The 22,623-nt window shown below is 63.5% G+C and overlaps 1 protein-coding gene across 1 annotated transcript; it reads left to right on the top strand.

Moving 5' to 3' along the window:
- Positions 1-364: 364 nt before the first annotated feature.
- LOC141937041 (dual specificity tyrosine-phosphorylation-regulated kinase 1B-like) lies at positions 365-21,970 on the top strand. Its single transcript, XM_074854449.1, has 11 exons — positions 365-484; positions 3,320-3,459; positions 4,420-4,539; positions 6,060-6,248; positions 8,731-8,878; positions 10,033-10,319; positions 12,185-12,331; positions 13,313-13,453; positions 15,831-16,134; positions 18,524-18,630; positions 21,149-21,970. Exons 2-11 carry the CDS (start codon positions 3,397-3,399, stop codon positions 21,953-21,955), a joined length of 2,313 nt encoding a protein of 770 aa, XP_074710550.1. The 5' UTR covers positions 365-484; positions 3,320-3,396; the 3' UTR covers positions 21,956-21,970.
- Positions 21,971-22,623: the final 653 nt, after the last annotated feature.

Raw genomic sequence — 22,623 nt, 5'->3', positions numbered from 1 at the left:
TGGGGGGGGTGTAATTAGCCCCCGGGGGGGGTGGAGCGGGTCGCGGGGGGGGGGGGGGCGTATCTCCTTTAAGCCCCGCCCCTTTCCAGCGTGGGGGGCGTGGTCTCAGCCGAGGCGCCGCCGCTCCGCGCATGCGCCGCGCCCCTTTCCCTCTCCCTTGAGGCGGGGCGGCGCGCCGTGGTGACGTCACGGGGAGGGCGGTGGGCTTGCAACACGCAGGCGCCGCACCCGGTAGGGCGGGGGCAAGGAGCAGCCCGTCCTCAGCGCCTATTGGATGATGAGGCCCGGCTTCGCGGTCGCTGATTGGTGGAGGGTGGAGGGGCGGGGGCTGCGCCTGCGCAGAGGCGAGGGCGGCGGCGGCGGTTTGTTGTGGCCGCCATTTTCCGCGGGCATTACTGGGAAATCCCCGGGGCGCCGCCGCCGCCCCCGGCCCGGCCCCGCCGCCGCCTCCGCCCCCGCTCCAGCCCCCGCGCCGCCGCCTCAGGTGAGACTGTCCCTCCTCCCGGGCACGGCCTCCGCCGGGCCCGCGCACCGCCACCGGCCCCGGGGCTCCGCGTCCTGACGCGACCCGGCGGCGCCCTCAGGGGCTTCGCGGTTCGCCCCGGGCCCGGGGAGGGGGCGGGGGGGGGAGGGGGGGGGTGTCGCGGCCGCGGTTACCGGCTCCCTCGGGGCTCCCCGGAACCGGTACTGGGACCAGTGTGGCCCTCCCAGTACGAGTGTGGCCCTCCCAGTACGAGTGTGGGTCCCCCAGTACCAGTATGGATTCCCCGGGACCAGTATGGTCTCTCCAATACCAGTATGGATTGTCTGGGACCAGTATGATCCCCGTAATACCAGTATGAGATTCCCAGTACCATTATGGACTGTCTAGGACCAGTATGACCCTCCCAATACCAGTATGGAGTGTCTGGGACCAGTATGGCCCCCCCAGTACCAATATGGATTCCCCGGGACCAGTATGACCCCCCCAGTTCCAGTACGGGTTCCCCGGGACCAGTATGGTCTCTCCAATACCAGTATGGATTGTCTGGGACCAGTATGATCCCCGTAGTACCAGTATGAGATTCCCAGTACCATTATGGACTGCCTAGGACCAGTATGGCCCCCCCCAGTACCAGTATGGGTCCCCCAGTACCAGTATGACCCCCCCAGTACCAGTACAGGTTCCCCGAGACCAGTATGGTCTCTCCAATACCAGTATGGATTGTCTGGGACCAGTATGATCCCCGTAGTACCAGTATGAGATTCCCAGTACCAGTATGGATTCACCGGGACCAGTATGACCCCCCCCCCAGTACCAGTATGGGTTCCCCGGGACCAGTAATGGATCCCCCAGTTCTCCCAGTATGAGTGTGGCTCTACCAGTTTGCCCAGTACAGGTGTGTTTTTTTCCATACTGGTTTGGGCCCCCCCAGGACTGGTTGGTCATTCCAGTCCTGGCCCTGTCCCAGTTCCCCCCAGTCCCATCCCAGTTTCCTCCCTACCCTGTCCCAGTTTCTCCCAGTCCCTGTCCCAATTCATCCCAGTTTCTCCCCCCCATCATCCCAGTCCCATCCCTGTTCCTCCCCAGAACCATCCCAGTTTCCCCCCAGTCCCAGTTCCCGTCCCAGTTCCTCCCAGTCTCAGTCCCATCCCAGTCCTGTCCCAGTTCCCCCCAGTCCCATCCCAGTTCCCATCCCAGTTCCTCCCAGTCTCAGTCCCATCCCAGTCCCGTCCCAGTTCCTCCCAGTCTCAGTCCCATCCCAGTCCCGTCCCAGTTCCTCCCAGTCTCAGTCCCATCCCAGTCCCATCCCAGTCCCGTCCCAGTTCCCCCCCAGTCCCATCCCAGTCCCGTCCCAGTTCCCCCCCCGGTGTCCCATCCCCAGCCATACTGGGCCATACTGGGCCATACTGGTTTGCCCTGGGTCCTTCAAGCCCCTCAAGGAGATTGGGGGGGGGGGGGGCGGGGGTGACAGTTTTTGGGGGGCGACTTCTACTCCCCCCTTGGGGCAACTTGGGGGCCAGGGGGGCAACTGCCCCCCCCCCCGGGGCAACTTTAGGGGTGTCGTGTGTGTGTGTCCCCCCCCCCAGGACAGAGCGGGGAGTTTAGGACCCGGGAGGGGGATTTTTAGGCCCCGCCCCCCCTCGCAGCCGTGGCTCCGCCCATTGCCAGAGCCGCCGGCTCGCTATTGGCTGCGGGGGAGGGCGGGCAGCCAATGGGAAGCCTGTTGCCATGGTGGGAGACGCCGGGTGGCAACGCCGGCAGGTAGAGAGCGGGTCGTGTCCCTACCGCCCCCCCCCCCCCCCCCCCCATCTTGGCGTGTTCACTCTGGGCCCTGCTGATGGCGGGGGGGTGGGGGGGTCTGTGTGCACCCACACTGTTCACTCTGGACCCTACCGAAGGCTCAGAAATGGCTCCCCCTGCCCCCCCGGCATGGAAGGGGGGACACTTGTCGCGTTCACTCTGGGCCCCACTGAGGGCTGTTGATTCTGGAGCCTACTGAGGATTCAAGGGGGAAAAACCCACTTGGGGAAGGGCCAGGCAGGGTGGAGGGCACCCGGCCTGTTCACTCTGAGCCCTACTGATGGCCTAGAACTAGTCTTGTCCACTCTGAGGGCTGCGGTTGAGGTAATTCCTTGTGCGCGTTCAGTCTGGGCCCTACTGATGGTTGAATGTTGGGGTTTGCCCACCCTAAGGGATGAGATTGGGCTGTTTATTACGTGTGTTCACTCTGAGCCCTACTGATGGCCAAGGGTTACTCGTGCCTGCTGTATGCAACATGGCTGGGGCCATGTTTAGTGTCTGTTCACCCTGGGCCCTACTGATGGTCAAACGCTGGTTTGTTCACTCCGAGAGATGAGATTGGCCGTTTCTTGTGCGCGTTCACTCTGGGCCCTACTAACGATTGGACATTAATTTTGTCCTTTTGAAGACAAGAGATCGGGCTCTATTTTACACGCGTTCACTCCTGTCCCTACTGACGGTCACCCATTGATATTATTCACTCCGATTAATGAGATTGGGCCGTTCATCATGCGCGTTCACTCTGGTCCCTACTGCGGGCTGACTGTCGATCTTTCTGAGTCCAATTCATGAGACTGGGCCATTCATCGTGCGCGTTTACTCTGGTCCTTACTGAGGGTTGACCGCCGGATCTTTCTGTCTCTTAATTCATGAGCCTGGAGCACTCGTCGTGCGCGTTCACTCTGGTCCCTACTGATAGTCAAAACAAGCATAGCTCCCTTATCTTTAGGGTGGTTGTGGTGGGGTTTGGGGGGGGGTCAGGACAGATTGAGGGGGCTCCCCCTAACTCCCCCCACCCCCTCTCTCTCCCCGCAGGTGGCGGCAGCCGCGGCCGCAGCACAGGATGCCCCGGGCCGGCCTGGCCGGGCGTTTGGTTCCGCTCTGAGCCCACCATGTCGGGCCAGCCCGGCCATGCCCCCTTCGCCAGCCTCCAGCCCATGGCCGAGCCCCCCCAGGTACCCCCAAAATGAGGTGGGGGGGGGCCCCCCCCCGGGGAGGGGGGGGACACATGACAACGGGCACCCCTGGGACCCCTGAAATGGGGGGTGGGGGGGCACTAGGACCCCTGGGAGCCCTGAAGGGGTAGGGGGGGCACTAGGACCCTTGGGACCCCCCAGGGGGGGACATAGGGACCCTTGGGACCCCCCGAAAGCCCCCTGGGACCCCCAGTTCACCCTCCCAGTGCCCCCGGTTCACCCCATATTCCCCTATAGAGCCCCCTGGCACCCCCAGTTTACCCCAGTTCTTCCTCCCAGTCCCACCAGTTCACCCTGTATCCTCTCATAGATGCACTGGGACCCCCAGTTCACCCCAGTTCCCCCCCCATAGAGCCCACTGGGACGCCCAGTTCCCCCCAGTTCCCCCAATAGAGCCCACTGGGACACCCAGTTCACCCAATTCCCCCCCCCGAGCTTACTGGGACCCCCCCCAGACCCCCTAATTCCCCCCATATCCCCCGATAGAGCCCACTGGGACCCCCAGTTCCCCCCTATAGAGCCCACTGGGACCCCCAGTTCCCCCCTATAGAGCCCACTGGGACCCCCACTTCACCCCAGTTCCCCCCCATATCACCCCCTGGGACTCCCAGTTCACCCAATTCCCCCTCCAGAGCCTACTGGGACCCCCCGCAGCCCCCCTAATTCCCCCCATAGAGCCCACTGGGACCCCCACTTCACCCCCTTGCCCCCCCAGAGCCTAATGGGACCCCCCACAAGCTCTCAGCCCCCCCAAGAGTCCCCTGGCACCCCCAGGCCCCCCTCAATCCCCCCAACGCCCCCTATATCCCCCCCACCCTCCCCTTAGGACCCCCAGAACCCCCTTGGCTGATATCGGGGGGGGGGTCAGGGCTGCTCCAGGGCCCCCTGGGGACCCTCTAATTCCTGTGTGCCCCCCCCCAAACCCGGTGGCCCCCCCAGATCCTGCCGGAGCTGAGCCTGCTGCAGCGCCGCATCCCCCTGAGTTTTCGGGACGCGGGGAGCGCTCCCCTGCGCAAACTCTCCGTCGACCTCATCAAGACCTACAAGCACATCAATGAGGTCAGCGGTGGGTGCCAGCACCCATGGGTGCACCCCCCCGGGGGGTCTTGGGGGGGGGGTTTCTGGCACCCGGGGGTGCTCCAGGAGGGGTAAAGGCCCTTTATGGAGAGGTGTTTGTCACCCATGGGTGCCCCAGGAGGGGTAGATCTCCCCTGGGGGGGAGTGTTTGTCACCCATGGGTGCTCTAGGAGGGGTAGATGTCCCCTAGGAGGGGTGTGTTTGTCACCCATGGGTGCTCTGGGAGGGGTAGATCTCCCCTGGGAGGGGTGTGTTTGTCACCCATGGGTGCTCTGGGAGGGGTAGATCTCCCCTGGGGGTTGTGTCTGGCACCCATGGGTGCTCTAGGAGGGGTAGATCTCCCCTGGGGGGGTGTGTTTGGCACCCATGGGTGCTCTGGGAGGGGTAGATCTCCCCTGGGGGTTGTGTCTGGCACCCATGGGTGCTCTAGGAGGGGTAGATGTCCCCTGGGGGGGTGTGTTTGGCACCCATGGGTGCCCCAGGAGGGGTAGATGTCCCCTGGGGGAGTGTGTCTGGCACCCATGGGTGCCCCAGGAGGGGTAAAGATCCTCTACAGAGAGGTGTTTGTCACCCATGGGTGCTCTGGGAGGGGTAGATCTCCCCTGGGGGGGTGTGTTTTTCACCCATGGGTGCTCTGGGAGGGGTAGATCTCCCCTGGGGGGGTGTCTGGCACCCGTGGGTGCTGTAGGAGAACCTCCCACGTCCCCCCAAATCCCCCCCTGCCCCCCCCACATCCCCCGTCACTGCCCCACACCCCCCCAAATCCCCCCATCAGCCTCCCAAATCCCCCCACCGACCCCCCACCGACCCCCCACATCCCTCCATTGACCTCCCAAATCCCTCCAATGACCTCCCACAGCCCCCCACATCCCCCCCCTGACCCCCCAAATCCCCCCAGTGACTTCCCACATCCCCCCAAATCCCCCCACCAGCCCCCCACATCCCCCCACTGACCCCCCAAATTCCCCCAGTGACTTCCCACATCCCCCCAAATCCCCCCTGACGCCCCAAATCCCCCCACCAGCCCCCACATCCCCCCAAATCCCCCCTGACACCCCAAATCCCCCCACCAGCCCCCCACATCCCCCCACCATCCTCCCACACCCCCTCAAATCCCCCCACCAGCCTCTTACATCCCCCCAAATCCCCCCCTGACACCCCAAATCCCCCCACCAGCCTCCCACATCCCCCCACCGACCCCCCAAATGTCCCTATCAGCCTCCCATGTCCCCCCAAATCCTCCCACTGACCCCCCAAATCCCCCCACCATCCTCTTACATCCCTCCAAATCCCCCCCACCGACCCCCCAAATCCCCCCCCCAGCCTCCCACATCCCCCCAAACCCCTCTACTGACCCCCCCACAGCCCCCCAAATCCCCCCTGCCCCTCCAAATCTCCTCCCACCTACCCAAATCCCCCCCCACCGACCCCCCCAAATCCCCCCGCCCATCTCCCACGCGTGCGTGTCCCCCCTTTTTTATGCCCCCCACCCCCTCCCCCAGGTTTACTACGCCAAGAAGAAGCGTCGGGCGCAGCAGGGGCCCCCCGAGGACGCCGGCACCAAGAAGGAGCGACGCCTCTGCAACGAGGGCTACGACGACGACAACCACGACTACATCGTCCGCAGCGGCGAGCGCTGGCTGGATCGCTACGAGATCGACTCCCTCATCGGCAAGGGCTCCTTCGGCCAGGTCGGGGGGGTCCCTGGGGGTCCCCAAATTGTCAGTGGGGTGTCCCCGCTCCACCCTCATCCTCCGTTTCCCTTCAGGTTCATCCCTGGGGTCTCCCAGAGCATCACTGGGGTCCCCAGAGCATCTTTGGGGGTCCCTACAGCATCCCTGGGGTCCCTCTGAAAGTCCTGGGGTCCCCTCGGAATCCCCAGACTGTCACTGGGGTGTTCCCCCTGCACCCCCATAATCCATTTTCCTTTAGATCCCTCCCTGGGGTCTCCCAGAGCATTCCTGGGGTCCCCAGAGCATCCCTGGGGTGCCTCTGAAAGTCCTGGGGTCCCCCTGACAGTCTTGGGGTCCCCAAACTGTCACTGGGGTGTCCCCGCTCCACCCCCATCCTCCGTTTCCATTCAGGTTCATCCCTGGGGTCTCCCAGAGCATCACTGGGGTCCCCAGAGTATCTTTGGGGGTCCCTACAGCATCCCTGGGGTCCCTCTGAAAGTCCTGGGGTCCCCTCGGGGTCCCCAAACTGTCACCAGGGTGTCCCCCCTGCACCCCCATCCTTCATTTCCCTTCAGGTTCCTCCCTGAGGTCTCTGCAGCATTTTTGGGGTCACCTAAGAGCATCCCTGGGGTCCCCAGAGCATCCTTGGGGTCTCTTTGACAGTTCTGGGGTCCCTCTGACAGTTCTGGGGTCCTCTTGGAGTCCCCAAACTGTCACTGGGGTGTTCCCCCTGCACCCCCATAATCCATTTTCCTTTAGATCCCTCCCTGGGGTCTCCCAGAGCATTCCTGGGGTCCCCAGAGCATCCCTGGGGTGCCTCTGAAAGTCCTGGGGTCCCCCTGACAGTCTTGGGGTCCCCTTGGGGTCCCCAAACTGTCACTGGGGTGTCCCCGCTCCACCCCCATCCTCCGTTTCCCTTCAGGTTCATCCCTGGGGTCCCCAGAGCATCCTTGGGGTTCCCCACAGCATCCCTGGGGTCCTCCTGAAAGTCCTGGGGTCCCCTCGGGGTCCCCAAACTGTCACTGGGGTGTCCCCGCTGCACCCCCATACTCCATTTTCCTTTAGATCCATCCCTGGGGTCTCCACAGCATTGTTGGGGTCTCCCGGAGCATCGTTGGGGTCCCTCTGAAAGCCCTGGGGTTCCCTGAGAGTCTTGGGGTCCCCTCGGGGATGTTCCTCCTGCACCCCCAGTCCTCCATTTCCCTCCAGGTTCATCCCTGGGGTGCCCCTGCCATTCTTGGGGTCTCACCCCATTCTTGGGGTCCCCCCAACACCTTTGGGGTGCCCCTGCAAGTCTTGGGGTCCCCCATATCCCTCCCAAATCACCCCAGATTCACCAGGGCGTCCACCCTGCACCCTCCATGTCCCACCAGGTTTCTTCCTGGGGTCCCTGCACCCTCTTGGGGACCCCCCCCCCATTCTTGGGGTCCCCCCAACACCTTTGGGGTGCCCGTGCAAGTCTTGGGGTCCCCCATATCCCTCCCAAATCACCTGCGGGGTCCCCAGATTCACCACGGCGTCCCCCCTGCGCCCCCCATCTCCCTCCAGGTTCCTCCCTGGGGTCCCTGCACCCTCTTGGGACCCCCCCCCCCATTCTTGGGGTCCCCTCAACCCTTTTGGGGTGCCCATGCAGGTCTTGGGGTCCCCCATATCCCTCCCAAATCACCCCAGATTCACCAGAGCGTCCCCCCTGCACCCCCCATTTCCCTCCAGGTTCCTCCTTGTGGTCCCTGCACCCTCTTGGGACCCCCCCCCCCCATTCTTGGGGTCCCCCCAACCCTTTTGGGGTGCCCATGCAAGTCTTGGGGTGCCCCTGGGATCCCCCATATCCCTCCCAAATCACCCCAGATTCACCACGGCGTGCACCCTGCACCCCCCATCTCCCTCCAGGTTCCTCCCTGGGGGTCCCTGCACCCTCTTGGGACCCCCCCCCCCATTCTTGGGGTCCCCCCAACACCTTTGGGGTGCCCCTGCAAGTCTTGGGGTCCCCCATATCCCTCCCAAATCACCCCAGATTCACCAGGGCATCCCCCCTGTGCCCCCCATCTCCCTCCAGGTTCCTCCCTGGGGGTCCCTGCACCCTCTTGGGACCCCCCCCATTCTTGGGGTCCCCCCAACACCTTTGGGGTGCCCCTGCAAGTCTTGGGGTCCCCCATATCCCTCCCAAATCACCCCAGATTCACCAGGGCATCCCCCCTGTGCCCCCCATCTCCCTCCAGGTTCCTCCCTGGGGGTCCCTGCACCCTCTTGGGACCCCCCCCATTCTTGGGGTCCCCCCAACACCTTTGGGGTGCCCCTGCAAGTCTTGGGGTCCCCCATATCCCTCCCAAATCACCCCAGATTCACCAGGGCGTCCCCCCTGCACCCCCCATCTCCCTCCAGGTTCCTCCCTGTGGTCCCTGCACCCTCTTGGGACCCCCCCCTCCATTTTCGGGGTGTCCCCCCCAGTTTTGGGGTGCCCCTGCTCCCCCAACCCACGTGCCCCGTCCCCCCCCCGCAGGTGGTGAAGGCCTACGACCACCAGGCGCAGGAGTGGGTGGCCATTAAAATCATCAAGAACAAGAAAGCGTTTCTGAACCAGGCGCAGATCGAGCTGCGGCTGCTGCAGCTGATGAACCAGCACCACACCGAGATGAAGTATTACATCGGTCAGTGGGGCGCGCGGGGGCTCGCTTGGGCTCGCTTGGGGGGTACATGTGGGGGGCACACCTGGGCATGCTGGGGCTCGCTTGGGGGGCTCGCTTGGGGGTATGCTGGGGCTCGCTTGGGGGGCTCGCTTGGGCTCACTTGGGGGGCACACTTGGGCTCGCTTGGGGGGCACACTTGGGCTCGCTTGTGGGGGCACACTTGGGCTCACTTGGGGGTATGCTGGGGCTCACTTGGGGGGCTCACTTGAGCTCGCTTGGGGGGCTTGCTTGGGCTCACTTGGGGGGCACACTTGGGCTCGCTTGGGGGGCACACTTGGGCTCGCTTGGGGGGCTTGCTTGGGCTCACTTGGGGGACACACTTGGGCTCACTTGTGGGGCACACTTGGGCTCACTTAGGGGGCATACATGGGGGGCTCGCTTGGGGGGCACACTTGGGCTCACTTGGGGGTATGCTGGGGCTCGCTTGGGGGACTCGCTTGGGCTCGCTTGGGGGGCACACTTGGGGGGCTCACTTGGGGGTATGCTGGGGCTCACTTGGGGGGCTCACTTGGGCTCACTTGGGGGCATACGTGAGGGGCTCGCTTGGGGGGCTTGCTTGGGCTCGCTTGGGGGACACACTTGGGCTCACTTAGGGGGCATACATGGGGGGCTCGCTTGGGGAACACACTTGGGGGCTCACTTGGGGGTATGCTGGGGCTCACTTGGGGGGCTCGCTTGGGCTCACTTGGGGGGCACACTTGGGCTCACTTAGGGGGCATATGTGGGGGGCTCGCTTGGGGAACATGCTTGGGCTCGCTTGGGGGCACGCTTGGGGGGCACGCTTCAGCTCGCTTGGGGGTCACACACGGGGGGCACACTGAGGCACATGTTGGGGGCACGCTTGGGGGGCTCGCTTGGGGTTGCTTGGGGAAGTCGCTTGGGCTCGCTTGTGGGGCACATGGGGGCATGCTTGGGGGACACACTTGGGGGGCACGCGTGGGGGGCTCCACCCCCCCAGCCCCTATCTCTGGGGCAGGACACCATCCCCATCTCCCCCCACGGAGGGACCCTGAGGCCAACCCCTGCCCCCTAAGCACCCCCACCCCCCCGAGCACCCCCCTTTCCCCTCAGCGCCCCCCCTCACCGCCCCCCATTTTCCCCCCCCGCCCCTGCAGTGCACCTGAAGCGCCACTTCATGTTCCGCAACCACCTCTGCCTGGCCTTCGAGCTCCTCTCCTACAACCTCTACGACCTCCTGCGCAACACCAACTTCCGCGGCGTCTCCCTCAACCTCACCCGCAAGTTCGCCCAGCAGCTCTGCGCCGCCCTCCTCTTCCTCGCCACCCCCGAGCTCAGCATCATCCACTGCGACCTCAAACCCGAGAACATCCTCCTCTGCAACCCCAAACGTTCCGCCGTCAAAATCGTCGATTTTGGCAGCTCCTGTCAGCTCGGACAGAGGGTGAGGTGCCCGCGGAGGACGCGCCCGCTCCCGTTGGCTCCGCCTCCTGGCCCCCGGAGGCCCCGCCCCCCGGGATGCTGAGTCCTTCCTTGGGTGCCTGTAGGGCTGTGGAGCACTAAGCCCCACCCCTGGAGGAACAAGCCCCGCCCACATGCCATGAGGACACGCCCCTTGCCTTGACTCCACCCACTGGGCCCGTAAGCCCCGCCCCCAGGATGCTGAGTCCTTCCTTGGGTGCCTGTAGGGCTATGGAGCAGTAAGCCCCACCCCCTGGCACGATAAGCCCCGCCCACATGCCACAAGGACATGCCCCCTTGATTTGGCTCCGCCCCCTGGGCCCATAAGCCCCACCCCCCAGAGGCCGAGTCCTTCCTTGGGTGCCTTTAGGGCTGTGGAGCACCAAGCCCCTCCCCCTGGCGCGATAAGCCCCGCCCACATGTCACAAGGACACGCCCCTTGCCTTGACTCCACGCACTGGGCCCGTAAGCCCCGCCCCCAGGATGCTGAGTCCTTCCTCGGGTGCCTTTAGGGCTGTGGAGCAGTAAGCCCCGCCCCCTGGCGCGATAAGCCCCGCCCACATGTCACAAGGACACACCCCTTGCCTTGGCTCCACCCCCTTGGTCCATAAGCCCCTCCCCCCCGGCTGTAAGAACACACCCCTTGCCAAGAAGACCCGCCTACAGTTGGGTCTATTAGGGCTGTGGAGCACTAAGCCCCGCCCCCTGGCGCTATAAGCCCCGCCCACATGCCATAAGGACACGCCCCTTGCCTTGACTCCACCCACTTGGCCCATAAGCCCCGCCCCCAGGATGCTGAGTCCTTCCTCGGGTGCCTTTAGGGCTGTGGAGCAGTAAGCCCCGCCCCCTGGCGCGGTAAGCCCCGCCCACATGTCACAAGGACACGCCCCTTGCCTTGGCTCCACCCCCTTGGCCCATAAGCCCCGCCCCCGGCTGTAAGAACACACCCCTTGCCAAGAAGACCCGCCTACAGTTGGGTCTATTAGGGCTGTGGAGCACTAAGCCCCGCCCCCTGGCGCGATAAGCCCCGCCCACATGCCATAAGGACACGCCCCTTGCCTTGACTCCACCCACTTGGCCCATAAGCCCCGCCCCCAGGATGCTGAGTCCTTCCTCGGGTGCCTTTAGGGCTGTGGAGCAGTAAGCCCCGCCCCCTGGCGCGATAAGCCCCGCCCACATGTCACAAGGACACGCCCCTTGCCTTGGCTCCACCCCCTTGGCCCATAAGCCCCTCCCCCCCCGGCTGTAAGGACACGCCCCTTGCCAGGAAGACCCGCCTACAGTTGGGTCTCTTAGGGCTGTGGAGCAGTAAGCCCCCCCCCCGGCGCAATAAGCCCCGCCCACATGTCGTAAGGACACGCCCTCTTGATTAGGCTCCACCCCCTTGGCCCATAAGCCCCACCCCCTGGACACAGAGTCCAGCCCCTAGGAGCCATGACGCACCAATCCCGCCCCCCCATAAGCCCCGCCCCCTACACAAAGACACGCCCCCTAAATCCCTAAGCCCCGCCCCCCGTATGAAGCCACACCCCCTGCTTTGGCCCCGCCCCCAGCCTGCAGCAGACACCACCACCCCCATTTGAGACGGGGTGTTTTAAGCCCCGCCCGCTTGTGTCAAGCCCCACCCCTTCTGTGTCAAGCCCCGCCCCTTCTGTGTCAAGCCCCGCCCCCTGCGCTCTAGCCACCCCCCTTGGGCGGTAACCCCGCCCCTTTTTAAACACACACACACACACAACCCCCCTGCTGTCACCTGGGGGGGGGGCTCTCCCGCCTCCCCCTCGTGGCCCCGCCCCCCCGGCTTGGCCCCGCCCCCTCCCCCGCTGACGCCCCGCCCCTCTCTCTCCCCAGATCTACCAGTACATCCAGAGCCGCTTCTACCGCTCCCCCGAGGTGCTGCTGGGGCTGCCCTACGACCTGGCCATCGACATGTGGTCCCTGGGCTGCATCCTGGTGGAGATGCACACGGGCGAGCCCCTCTTCAGCGGTGCTAATGAGGTGGGCGGGGCTTGGGGAGGGTGGGCGGGGCCTGCTGGGAGAGGAGGCGGGGCCATGGGGGGGGAAGGCAGGGGTTAAGGTGAGGTCAGAGCTGGGGGAGGTGTAAATTGAGGAGTGTGTCTTTAAGGGGTGGCACTGGGGTGGGCGGGGCTTGGGGAGGGGGCGTGGCCTGTTGGGGGAGGGGGCGTGGCCTGGGGTGAGGGCGGGGCTTGGGGGGGTCGGAGCTGGGGGAGGTGCGAATTGAGGAGTGTCCCTTTAAGGGGTGGCACTGGGGTGGGCGGGGTTTAAGGAGGGGGTGTGGCCTGTTGAGGTGGGCGGGGTCTCCTGGGAAAAGGGGCGGGGCCAGACCTGGAGGGGGGTGCACCCTGGAAGCGCCGAGGCGGGGGGAGGGGGGTGGCTTTGGTGCCATAGGTAGGGTGAGTCCCCAGGGACATCCCTGGGTGGCCTTGGGGAGCCTGGGGACACCCCTGAGAGGGTCAAAGTGGCCTTGGGGACATTGTGACAAGGCTGGGGTGGCCTTGGGGACATCAGGGATGTCCTGGGCAGGGCCGAGGTGGCCTTGGGGACATCGTGACAATGCCGAAGTGGCCTTGGGGACATCAAGGATGTCCTGGCAGGGCCGAGGTGGCCTTGGGGTCCTTGGGGACATTGTGACAAGACCGAGCTGGCGTTGGGGACATCAGGGATGTCCTGGGCAGGGCCAAGGTGGCCTTGGGGACCTTGGGGACATTGTGACAAGACCGAGGTGGCCTTGGGGACCTTGGGGACATCATGACAAGACCGAGGTGGCCTTGGGGACATCCATGTCCTTGACCCATGTTGGAGGACCACCATGCTGGTGGCCTCGAGGTTGCCACATCCCCTTTTCCCAGGAAGTTGGGTGGCCTTGGGGATACCATGGACGTCACTGGGGGGGTGGAGGGTGGCCTTGGGGACCCCGGTGGCCTTGGGGACAGCGGTGACGTCCCCCCCCGTCCCCAGGCCGACCAGATGAACCGGATCGTGGAGGTGCTGGGGCTGCCCCCCCCCCACATGCTGGACCAGGCCCCCAAAGCCCGGAAGTACTTTGAGAAGCTGCCAGAAGGGGGGTGGGCCCTCAAGAGGAACAAGGAGAGCAAGAAGGTGAGCGGGACCCTCCCAGTATGGACCAGTAAGAGTTTCAGGACCTCCCAGTATGGCCCAGTGGATCTTCAGAACCTCCCAAGCTCCACTCAGTTGGTTCTTGGTGCCTCAAGGATGTTCCAATGGCTCTGAATTGTATCCCAGTATGACCCAGTAGCCCTTTAGGACCTCCCAGTATGCACCAGTATGAACCAGTAGGCCTTTAGGGCCTCCCAGTATGGCCCAGTAGCCCTCAGGACCTCCCAGTACAGCCCAGTAGATCTCCAGAACCTCCCAAGCTCCACTCAGTTGGTTCTTGGTGCCTCAAGGATGTTCCAATGGCTCCGAATTGTATCCCGGTATGACCCAGTAACCCTTTAGGACCTCCCAGTATGCACCAGTATGAACCAGTAGGTCTTTAGGGCCTCCCAGTATGGCCCAGTAGCCCTCAGGACCTCCCAGTAGAGTCCAGTAGATCTCCAGAACCTTCCAAGCTCCACTCAGTTGGTTCTTGGTGCCTCAAGGATGTTCCAATGGCTCTGATTTGTATCCCAGTGCCTCCCAGTATGGCCCAGTAACCTTTTAGGACCTCCCAGTATGGCCCAGTAACCTTTTAGGACCTCCCAGTATGGCCCAGTAGCCCTTTAGGACCTCCCAGTATGGTCCAGTAGCCCTCAGGACTTCCCAGTACGGCCCAGTGGATCTTCAGAACCTCCCAAGCTCCACTCAGTTGGTTCTTGGTGCCTCAAGGATGTTCCAATGTCTCTGAATTGTATCCCAGTGCCTCCCAGTATGGCCCAGTAACCTTTTAGGACCTCCCAGTATGGCCCAGTAGTCCTTTAGGACCTCCCAGTATGGCCCAGTAGCCCTCAGGATCTCCCAGTATGGCCCAGTAGATCTTCAGAACCTCCCAAGCTCCGCTCAGTCGCTTCTTGGTGCCTCAAGGATGTTCCAATGGCTCTGATTTGTATCCCAGTGCCTCCCAGTATGGCCCAGTAACCTTTTAGGACCTCCCAGTGTGGCCCAGTAGCTCTCAGGACCTCCCAGTATGGCCCAGTGGATCTTCAGAACCTCCCAAGCTCCACTCGGTTCTTGGTGCCTCCCCGGATGTCCCAGTGTATCCCAGTCCCTCCCAGTATGGCCCTGTTGCCTTTCAGGGCCTCCCAGTATAGCCCAGTATCCCATCAGGGCCTCCAAGGCCCCCCCAGACCCCTTTCCCTTACCTGGGAACCCCCAAACCCCTCCGATTTCCCCCCAAACTCCTCAGATCTCCCCTCAAGGACCCCCCCAAACCCTCAGTTTCCCCTCAGGGACCCCCAAAACTTCCTGTCCTTCTCCTGGGGACCCCCAAATCCTTCAGTTCTCCCCCCAAACCCCTCAGATACCCCCCAAGAACCCCCCCAACCCATCAGATCCCCCCAAGGACCCCCCAACCCCTCAGATATGCCCCCAAACTCCTCATATCTCCCCCGAGGGCCCCCCCAACCCATCAGATCCCCCCAAGGACCCCCCAACCCCTCAGATCTATCCCCAAACTCCTCATATCTCCCCCCCAGGGCCCCCCCCAAACCATCAGATCCCCCAAGGATCCCCAAATCCCTCAGATCTGTCCCCAAACCATCAGATCCCCCCCCAAGGACCCACCAAACCCCTCAGAGCTCCCCCAAGGACCCCCAAACCCCTCAGATTTCCCCCCAAGCCCCCCCCCCAACTATCCGATCTCCCCAAGGACCCCCAAATCCCTCAGGTCTCCCCCCAAACCCATCAGATTCCGCCGAAGGACCCCCAAACCCCTCAGATTTCCCCCCAAATCCATCATATCTCCCCCAAGGACCCCCAAACCCCTCAGATACCCCCCAAGAACCCCCCCAAACCATCAGATCCCCCCAAGGACCCACCAAACCCCTCAGATTTCCCCCCAAGCCCCCCACAACCATCTGATCTCCCCCAAGGACCCCCCAACCCCTCAGATATGCCCCCAAACTCCTCATATCTCCCCCGAGGGCCCCCCCAAACCATCAGATCCCCCCAAGGACCCCCAAATCCCTCAGATACCCCCCCAAGAACCCCCCCAACCCATCAGATCCCCCCAAGGACCCCCAAACCCCTCAGATCTATCCCCAAACTCTTCACATCTCCCCCCCAGGGCCCCCCCCAAACCATCAGATCTCCCCAAGGATCCCCAAATCCCTCAGATACCCCCCAAGAACCCCCCCCCCAACCCATCAGATCTGCCCCCAAGGACCCACCAAACCCCTCAGATCTCCCCCAAGGATCCCCAAATCCCTCAGATCCGTCCCCAAACCCATCAGATCTTCCCCCAAGGACCCCCCCCAAACCATCAGATCCCCCCTCCAAGAACCTCCCCCCACCCCACCCCGCCTCTGTCCCCTCCCAGGAGTACAAGGTGCCGGGGACGCGCCGACTCCACGAGGTGCTGGGGGTGGAGAGCGGTGGCCCGGGTGGCCGCCGGGCGGGGGAACAGGGCCACGCGCCCTCCGACTACCTGAAGTTCAAGGACTTGGTGTTACGGATGTTGGACTACGAACCCCGAAGTCGCATCACCCCCTTTTACGCTCTCCAACACAACTTCTTCAAGAAAACCAACGATGAAGGTACCAACACCAGCAACAGCACCTCCACCAGCCCGGCCATGGAGCACAGCCACAGCACCAGCACCACCAGCTCCATCTCCAGCTCGGGTAGGGACCCCAAAACCACCCCCCTGGGCTTTGGGGTGCTGGGATGTGACAGGGGTTGGACTTCTGGGGCAGCGTGGGGCCCCAAAACGTGGCTGTTGGGTTGGGTTGTGTCCCAGAGCCATCGTTGTCCCACCAGAAGCTCAATGTCCTGCTGGATGGTGGCTCCCAAGGCCTCCACAAGCTCTTGGTCATCTCCCATCTCCATCCCTGTCCCACCAGGCTCCATGTTCTCTGGGGTTTCATCTTCTCAGGTCATCGTGGTGCCCCAAAACGTGGCCATGGGGTTGGGTCGCGACCCCGATCCATCGTTGTCCCACCAGGCTCCATGTCCTGCTGGATGGTGGCTCCCAAGGCCACCACAAGCTCTTGGTCCTCTCCCATCTCCATCCCTGTCCCATTGGGCTCCATGTTCTCTGCGGTTCCATCTTCTCAGCTCATCGTAGGGCCCCAAAACGTGGCCATGGGGTTGGGTCGTGTCCCTGATCCATCCTTGTCCCACCAGGCTCCGTGTCCTGCTCAATGGTGGCTCCCAAGGCCACCACAAGCTCTTGGTCCTCTCCATCTCCATCCCTGTCCCACCAGGCTCCATGTTCTCTGTGGTTCCATCTCCTCAGGTCATCGTGGTGCCCCAAAATGTGGCCATGGGCCTCAATCCTCTCCCAGATCTGTCATTGTCCCACCAGGCTCATGTCCTGCTGGATAGTGGCTCCCAAGGCCACCACGTGGTTTTGGTCATCTCCCATCTCCATCCCTGTCCCACCACAAGCTCAATGTGTTTCTAGATGGTGGTTCCCAAGGCCACCAGAAGCTCTTGGTCCTCTCCTATTTTCATCCTTGTCCCACCAGGCTCCGTGTTCTCTGGGGTTCAATCTTCTCAGGTCATAATGGTGCCCCAAAATGTAGCCATGTGGTTGGGTCGTGTCCCAGAGCTATCATTGTCCTACCAGGCTCCATGTCCTGCTGGATGGTGGTTCTTCAGGCCACCACAAGCTTTTGGTCCTCTCCATCTCCATCCCTGTCCCACCAGGCTCCATGTTCTCTGGGGTTTCATCTTCTCAGGTCATCATGGTGCCCCAAAACGTGGCCATGGGGTTGGGTTGCGACCCCGATCCATCGTTGTCCCACCAGGCTCCATGTCCTGCTGGATGGTGGCTCCCAAGGCCACCACAAGCTCTTGGTCCTCTCCATCTCCATCCCTGTCCCATTGGGCTCCATGTTCTCTGCGGTTCCATCTTCTCAGCTCATCGTAGGGCCCCAAAACGTGGCCATGGGGTTGGGTCGTGTCCCTGATCCATCCTTGTCCCACCAGGCTCCGTGTCCTGCTCAATGGTGGCTCCCAAGTCCACCACAAGCTCTTGGTCATCTCCCATTTCCATCCCTGTCCCACCAGGCTCCATGTTCTCTGCGGTTCCATCTCCTCAGGTCATCATGGTGCCCCAAAACGTGGCCATGGGCCTCAATCCTCTCCCAGATCTGTCATTGTCCCACCAGGCTCATGTCCTGCTGGATGGTGGCTCCCAAGGCCACCACATGGTCTTGGTCATCTCCCATCCCCATCCCTGTCCCACCAGGCTCCATGTTCTCTGGGGTTTCATCTTCTCAGGTCATCGTGGTGCCCCAAAACGTGGCCATGGGGTTGGGTCGTGACCCCGATCCATTGTTGTCCCACCAGGCTCCATGTCCTGCTGGATTGTGGCTCCCAAGTCCACCACAAGCTCTTGGTCATCTCCCATTTCCATCCATGTTCCACCATGTTCCATGTTCTTTGGGGTTTCATCTTCTCAGGTCATCGTGGTGCCCCAAAACATGGTTTGGTTTTGTCCCATGTCCATCCTCGTCCCACCAGGCTCCATGTCCCACTTGACGGTGGCTCCCAAGTCCACCACAAGCTCTTGGTCATCTCCCATCTCCATCCCTGTCCCACCAGGCTCCATGTTCTCTGGGGTTTCATCTTCTCAGGTCATCGTGGTGCCCCAAAACGTGGCCATGGGGTTGGGTCGTGACCCCGATTCATCGTTGTCCCACCAGGCTCCATGTCCTGCTCAATGGTGGCTCCCAAGTCCACCACAAGCTCTTGGTCATCTCCCATCTCCATCCCTGTCCCACCAGGCTCCATGTTCTTTGGGGTTCCATCTTCTCAGCTCATCGTGGTGCCCCAAAACGTGGCCGTTGGGTTGGGTCGTGTCCCTGATCCATCCTTGTCCCACCAGGCTCCGTGTCCCAGTGTCTGGTGGCTCCCAAACCACCCCCACCCCCAGTCCTGTCCCCTCCCCATCCCTCCAATCTCCTCCTCCTCCTGGGTGACATCTCCTGGGTGCCCCAAGTCCCCCCCTTAGGGACCTCCCCATCGCAGGCCACCACCTCTGATGCCCCCGTTGTACCCCCTCAGGTGGCTCCAGCGGCTCCTCCAACGACAACCGCAGCTACCGCTACAGCAACCGCTACTACGGGAGCGCGGCCCCCCCCCACGCCGACTACGAGATGCAGAGCCCCCAGGTACCGCCCCTGGCACCCATGGGTGCCACCCCCCTCTGGGGACAACCCCGGCCAGGGCAGGTGGGAGACGCGGCCCTTGGAGACATCTTGGTTCCATGGGTGGGAGATGTGGATGGAGGTTGGGGACTCCCGGGATCCCTCTGGTGGCACCGGGAGGGTGACGTGGACCTTGGGGACCCTCGGGACCCCTCTGGCAACACCAGGAGGGTGACATGGACCTTGGGGACACTTGGGATCCCTCAGGTGACACCGGGAGGGTGACACAGACCTTGGGGACTCTTGGGACCCTTCTGGTGACACCAGGAGGGTGACATGGACCTTGGGGACACTTGGGATCCCTCAGGTGACACCGGGAGGGTGACATGGACCTTGGGGACACTTGGGATCCCTCAGGTGACACCGGGAGGGTGACATGGACCTTGGGGACCCTTGGCACTCTTCTAGTGACACTGGGAGGGTGACATGGACCTTGGGGACCCTCGGGATTCCTCTGGTGGCACCAGGAGGGTGACGTGGACCTTGGGGACACTGGAGTCCATGAGGTTGCGTTGGCCATGAGATGGGGAGCCTGGGGACACCAACGCCTTGTGCCACCTACCCAGGGCACCTTGGGGACACCGTAGCCACGAGATGGGGACCTCGAGGACCTCATGGCCATAAGTTGGGGACCTTGGGGACCCCATGGCTGTGTGTCACCCAGCCAAGACACCCTGGGGACACTATGGCCACCAAGTGGGGACCTTGAGGACCTCATGGCCATAAGTTGGGGAACTTGGGGACACCATGGTGATGAGGTGAGGACCTTGGGGACACCATGACCATGACGTGGGGATCTTGGGGACCCCCTGATGATGACATGGGGACCTTGGGGACCCCATGACCACCAGGTGGGCACCTTGAGGACCTCGTGGCCATAAGTTGGGGACCCCATAACCATGTGTCACCCCCCCAGAACATCTTGGGGACACCCTGATGATGACGTGGGGACTTTGGGGACCTCATGACCATGACCTGGAGACTTTGGGGACCCCATAACCACGTGCCACCCACCCCGAGAACATCTTGGGGACCCCATAACCATGACGTGAGGACCTTGGGGACCCCATAGCCATGTGCCACCCCCCCAAAACATCTTGGGGACCCCCTGACGATGACGTGGGGACCTTGGGGACCTTATGACCATGACCTGAAGACTTTGGCCACCCCATAACCCATGATGTGGGGACCTTGGGGACCCCATAACCACGTGCCACCCCCCAGTACATCTTGGGGACCCCATAACCATGTGCCACTCCCCCAAAACATCTTGGGGACCCCCTGACGATGACGTGGGGACCTTGAGGACCTCGTGACCATGACCTGGAGACTTTGGGGACCCCATAACCACGTGCCACCCCCCCCCTCTCCCCGAACATCTTGGGCACCCCATAACCACGACGTGAGGACCTTGGGGTCCCCATAACCATGTGCCACCCCCCCAGAACATCTTGGGGACACCCTGATGATGACATGGGGACTTTGGGGACCTCATGACCATGACCTGGAGACTTTGGCCACCCCATAACCACAATGTGGGGACCCTGGGGACCCCATAACCATGATGTGGGGACCTTGGGGACTCCATAACCACCTTCCACCCCCCCAGAACATTTTGAGGACCCCATAACCACGTGCCACCCCCCAAAACATCTTGGGGACACACTGATGTTGACATGGGGACCGTGGGGATCTCATGACCATGACTTGGAGACTTTGGACACCCCATAACCACGTGTCACCCCCCCCCCCCCCAAACATTTTGGGGACCCCATAACCACGACATGAGGACCTTGGGGACCCCATAACCATGTGCCACCCCCCCAGAACCTCTCGGGGACCCCATAACCATGACCTGGGGACCTTGGGGACCCCATAACTATGTGCCACCCCCCCAGAACATCTTGGGGACCCCCTGACGATGACGTGGGGACCTTGGGGACCTCATGACCATGACGTGGAGACTTTGGACACCCCATAACCACGTGTCACCCCCCCCCAAACATTTTGGGGACCCCATAACCACGACGTGAGGACCTTGGGGTCCCCATAACCATGTGCCACCCTCCCAAACATCTTGGGGACCCCCTGATGATGACGTGGGGACCTTGAGGACCTCGTGACCATGACCTGGAGACCTTGGGGACCCCATAACCACGTGCCACCTCCCCAAAACATCTTGGGGACCCCATAACCATGACATGGGGACCTCGGGGACCCCATGGCCACGTGTCACCCCCCCAGAACATCTTGGGGACCCCCTGACTATGACGTGGGGACCTTGGGGACCTCGTGACCATGACCTGGAGACTTTGGGGACCCCATAACCCATGACGTGGGGACCTTGGGGGCCCCATAACCACCTTCCACCCCCCCAGAACATCTTGGGCACCCCATAACCACGACGTGGGGACCTTGGGGACACCGTGACCCCCCCCCAAATCTAACACCCCCCCCTTTCTCTCTCTCTCTGTCCCCCCAGGCCCCCCCAACGCAGCCGCCCCGACCTTGGCCCGGGGGGGACCCGGCCGCCCCCGCCACCGTCAGCGACGCCTTCGCTCCCTTGGGACCCCCCAAACCCCCCCCAATTTTGCCAGGAGGAGGAGGAGGAGGAGCAGGAGGAGGGGGGGGCGCCCCCCCCTCTTCTTTCCCACGGCCCCCCCCAGCCCCCCACCCCCCCCATCACCACCACCACCACCAGCACCACCAGCACCACCAGCACCACCAGCACCACCCGCCACCACCAGCCCCCCAACTTCCCGGGGGGGTCCCCTTAAGCGAGCGGATGGATTTGGGGGGACCCCCCCCTCCTCCCCCTCTACCACCGCCCCCCCCTCCTCCTCCTCCTCCTCCTCCACCGCCCCCCCCGCCTCCTCGTCACCACCCGGACTGTCACCCCTTTGTCCCCCCAATTTTCCGGACTCGAGGGGGGGTCACCGGAGGCGGGGGGGGGGGGCGGCACAATCGGGGGGGCGGCAGGAGGTGGCGGGGGGGGGACGACGACAGCGAGCGCCACCACGATGTCATCGACGGCGGGAGGAGGAGGCGGGGGGGGGGGGGGCCACGACACCCCCCCACCCCCCGTACGGGGGCCCCCATTTACGGGGACGCCCCGATCACGAGGACTCGGCCATTTTGGGGGGGGGGGGCGTCCCCCAAAGTACGGCCGCCAGCTCTTGACACAACCCCCCCCCCCCCCCCCCGCACCCCGTGGCTCCCCCCAGCCCCCCCCGGCGGTGTGTGTCCCCCCCCCGCGGCGCTTTATTATTATTATTATTGTTATTATTAATTATTATTAATTATTATTGGGGGGGGCGGGTAGGAATTGGGGTAAGGGGGGGGGGAAATGGCTGAAAATCGGGGGGGGGGGGGCACCCACCCTTTTTTAGGGGGGTGTTACCTCTTGAGGGGGGGGGCGCTGCCACCTCCGGGGGGGGGCACCCAGACATTGAGGGGGGGGGGTTCTGCCTTTTGGGGGGGGGGGGGGGCACCCATCCCTTTGAGGGAGCACCCAGTGATTGGGGGGGGGGGGGGAGCACCCACCCATTTTGGGGGGGGCTGCGACCTCCGAGGGGGGGCACCCACCTCTTTTAGGGGCACCCGCCCGTTTTGGGGGAGCGCACCCACAATTTAGGGGGGCCCCCCCACCCCCTTTACCCTTGGGGGGGGGTTCTCAGCGTTCCCCCCCCCCCCCCCCCCTTAGCTCTATGTGGTAGCACCCATGGGTGGGGGTGCCCCCCCCCCCCGGTCTGTTTTTAATTCATTGTACCAAAGATGGTGCCCCCCCCCCCCCGTGCCCCCCCCCAAGGGTGCTGCCCCCCCCCCAAGGCCACCCATGGGTGCTGCCCCTCCCCCCTCACACCCAAGGGCCACCCATGGGTGCTGCCCCCCCCCCCCCCTCACGGGGGGGAGGGGGCGTGTCCCCAGGGGGGGGCGGTGAATAAACTGGTGACAGCA

Source organism: Strix uralensis, chromosome 36 (genome assembly GCF_047716275.1).
Source record: "Strix uralensis isolate ZFMK-TIS-50842 chromosome 36, bStrUra1, whole genome shotgun sequence".
Taxonomy (NCBI): domain Eukaryota; kingdom Metazoa; phylum Chordata; class Aves; order Strigiformes; family Strigidae; genus Strix; species Strix uralensis.
The sequence above is the reverse complement of the archived record's forward strand: the minus strand, read 5'-3'. Positions and strand labels throughout refer to the sequence as shown.

Coding starts and splice junctions, on each gene's coding strand:
- LOC141937041 (XM_074854449.1), top strand. CDS start 3,397: ATGTCGGGCCAGCCCGGCCATGCCCCCTTCGCCAGCCTCCAGCCCATG. Junction 3,460..4,419: donor CCATGGCCGAGCCCCCCCAG/GTACCCCCAAAA, acceptor TGGCCCCCCCAG/ATCCTGCCGGAGCTGAGCCT. Junction 4,540..6,059: donor CCTACAAGCACATCAATGAG/GTCAGCGGTGGG, acceptor CCCCTCCCCCAG/GTTTACTACGCCAAGAAGAA.